A 3,462-nucleotide genomic window follows, 5' to 3' on the forward strand; every position below is an offset into this window, starting at 1 on the left:
AAAAAAAAAAAAAAAAACCAAAAAACAGTCCAATATATAAAGCTAGTAGGTAAACAATACATTTTACATGACAACACTTTGACTAGATAAAAGTGTTTTCAAGCTAAGTGCAGGCTCGAGTCAGGCAGACCTTGGTTGGAATACTCCCTTTACCGTATACAGCAATGTGACCTGCAGAAAGACACTTTTCTAGCCACTTTCGAACTGGTAATCATTGACAATATCATCCACATGGACTGTTGTGTGGAGACAATTAAACGATCTTATACAGGTGAATGAAGCCCCTTAGGTGCTCAAAAAAATGGTAGCTGCTCTTCTTACCATGAACAAAATTAATTACTTAAAAACTTTAACACACAAATGACATCTATAAAATGGGAATGGGGAATTACTGTGAAGATTCAATAAGACTATGATTTAAAAAAACAACTAGTTTATACTTATGGAGCACTTCAAAACACACCAAGCTCTTAAATTTTAAGTACTTTGGGCCGGGAGCGGTGACTCACGCCTATAATCCCAGCACTTAGGGAGGCCGAGGCGGGTGAATCACGAGGTCAGGCGTTTGAGACCAGCCTAGCCAACATAGTAAAATACAGTCTCTACTAAAAATACAAAAAATTAGCCGGGCGTGGTGGCGGGCGCCTGTATCCCAGCTACTTGGGATACTGAGGCAGGAGAATCATTGAACCTGGGAGGCGAAGGTTGCGGCGAGTCGAGATCGCGACGCTGCACTCCAGCCCGGGCAACAGTGTGAGACTCCGTCTCAAAAAAAAAAGAAACAATTAAGTACTTTAAAATGTGCCAGAGCAGTGCTTGGCAAGCAGTGAAAAACATTAGCTACTATAGTTCTTGCATTTAGCATCTCGCTAGATTGTAAGCACTGTAAAAGTCCCTGCTTGTCTTGTTCAAGGCAACCTGCAGTGTAGCAGGCACACCAGAGGTGTTCAAAAAATATCTGCTGAATGAATGAAGAGTAAACTTTGCGTTGAAGATACAAGCGCAAACACACGTTTCAACAATACCTGGATACTTTCATCGCAATTTTAACCCCCACCTCACCGCTTGCCTTTTAGGCCCCTAAAAGTGGGACAGTAATGGGAAGAGATGGGCGGAGTTACTTTACCTGAAGAACAGAGGATCTCTGGAGCACCTTCTCCTGCGCTGATGGGTACAAAACTAGTTTCTCCAGCAGTTCTTTGTGAAGCGGGTCGGACTCAAGGGCTTCGTGGAACGAAATGTCATGCTGGCTAAGAAGGCTGAACTTAGACTTTCGGTAGAAAGTGGCCAGGCCTTCGTGCTGCTTGATTCGAAACACCCCCTCTAGCCCGAAGGCCTCCAGGGCGGGTACCAAGCTGTCAGAAAACACTGCTCGGTCAACCTCCTGCAAACAGATGACATCGGCGTTGTAGCCGGTGAGTTCCTTCTGGATAAGGTTCTGGCGGTAGTCGAGCTCCAGGGCGTAGGGGGCACAGTATGGGTACAGGACCGTTCGCGAGAAATCAGTCTGCGCGTAGGTGTCTGCCAGGATGTTGTAAGAGACAGTGCGGATAAAAGCGTCCTCCGTTACCTTCTTCGTGTAGAGATGCCGGTGGTCAAAAGTGCAGGTGCCAGGCCCAGCCTCTACCCGACACACACTCTCCAACTCCCGGCTGGGCCCAAAGCGCTGCCCATCGCCTGGGGTGCAATGAAGCTTGAGCCTTAGCCCGATGTCGGCATTGGACGGAGTGTAGACGCGCTCCTGCACTTCAGTCTCGGCCCAAAAAAGAGAGGAGGGAGACAATGGCGAGGGGACACCGACCTCAGGCTCCGCCGCTCCGGGCTTGGCTTCCTTGTACCAGCGGAAGAGGGAGCCGGCGGGATCTCCAAATTCCAGGCCGAGTTTGGGGCACACAGGGAACCCGGCCATGATGTAGCGCGGCAACTGCAGTTCGGTGAAGGCGGGCGGGTTGCGCTCCACCTTGTACTTAACATCGCCGATCTGCAGCACCGCGCCGTCTTGCCAGGCGTCCACGTTGAGCACGTCCTCAGCCACTGCCTCCTCCCGGTAGTACAGCTTCACCACAGGCTCGCAGGCCACCGCCGGCTCGGACCCCGGCCCTGAACAGGACGCACCGCCGCTCGCATTCGGCCGGCTTTTCCTGCTCTTCTTGGCGGCGGCCGCCTTAGCGTGACCCTTTAGGGCATTGGTAGCGATGCGGCTGAGGACTCGACCCAGCGGCTCGCTCTGGTCGCGCTGCATGTTCTTGTGGCTGCCATCAGCCAAAGCGAATGACAGGCTCAGCTTAGGTTCAGAGGGTACACAGCGCACTACAGCTCGTTCCATCGCTCCCGCTGCCTTCTCGCTCTCTGCTTCAGCTCGGCTCAGCTGCTCCACCGCCGTCCGGATCCTCCGAAGCGCGGCGCGAAGGCCTGGGAGCCTCCACATGAACCTGGTGGCCTAGCGGTCGACCAGACCGGCGGCCAATCAGCGGCCTACTGTCAGGTGGAGCTGAGGAGCCAAGACCGCCGGCTTTGACTCATTCAGACCTCACGACTTCCGGCTAGCGGAGAGAAGGAATGAAGTGCTTCCGCCTCGCACTTTCGCCAGTCGCTTGGGCACTCACGTCTCTAATTCTCTGAAGATTAATTTTTATCTACAAGATAGGTCAGAATTATAGGGAAGTGAAGAAAACATAAAGGTGTCAGAGGAAAATACTAGATTCCATGATTGTCGAAAGTGCATACTGCAGACGGGAGGTAGCCTGCGCTCCAAGCCGGAAGTGGATGGGGCAGTGTCACGTGTTCCGTTTCGCTGGAGGACGTGGATGCCTGTTGTGGAATCTTGGCTGGTGAACGAACTCTCCTGCCTGCGCTCCGGGCTGGACTGCGCTAGGACGTGGACACCTCCACCTGGATTGCGAGCTTTACTCGCGGTGTGGAAGGTGTTGCCCATTTCATCTCCACAACATTGCCCACCCTAATCGCTCTTTTTGGTGGCGTGGTGCGTTCATCCCAGGCTGAGCCAGCGCCTACGCACGGAGCAGAGACTTTGTGGTAGATAATAACAAACAATATACAATAACTCCCATTTAGTGAGTGCAGACTATGCTAGAAACACTACACACACTATCATATTTAAGCCTCAGTTCTTCTCAGCTCCCTTTATCTGTCGCTTTACAGATGCGGAGTCCAGAGACATTAGCTGCTTAGGGTCACACAACTATTAATTGACAGAAAGAAATAGTACTGACAAACTATGGAAGGTTGTTTGTTGTTTTTTATTAGAGACGGGTTGTCACTTTGACACCCAGGCTGGAGTGCGGTGGCCTGATCATAGCTCACTGCCCCCTCGAACTCCGGGGCTCCCAGGATCCTCCCACCTCAGCCTCCCAGGTACAGGGATTACGGGCAAGAGCCACCCAGCTCTGCTCTGTTCATTGTTTGTTAGTAAAGAGATAGGAAGACTCTTTCTGTTTAGAG

At 51.6% G+C, this 3,462-nt stretch overlaps 1 protein-coding gene across 1 annotated transcript in view; it reads right to left on the reverse strand.

Annotated features, from left to right (window-relative positions):
• The window catches only part of PDE12 (phosphodiesterase 12), a 5,813-nt gene extending 3,253 nt beyond the window's left edge, over positions 1 to 2,560 (reverse strand). The window contains exon 1 of the mRNA XM_037738117.1: positions 1,122 to 2,560. Within this exon, the coding sequence (XP_037594045.1) occupies positions 1,122 to 2,428 (1,307 nt within the window). The 5' untranslated portion in view covers positions 2,429 to 2,560. The remainder of the gene's footprint in view (positions 1 to 1,121) is intronic.
• Between the last annotated feature and the right edge of the window lie 902 nt (positions 2,561 to 3,462).

The sequence above is a fragment of the Cebus imitator genome, unplaced genomic scaffold (genome assembly GCF_001604975.1).
Source record: "Cebus imitator isolate Cc_AM_T3 unplaced genomic scaffold, Cebus_imitator-1.0 Scaffold48, whole genome shotgun sequence".
NCBI classification, from domain to species: Eukaryota; Metazoa; Chordata; class Mammalia; order Primates; family Cebidae; genus Cebus; species Cebus imitator.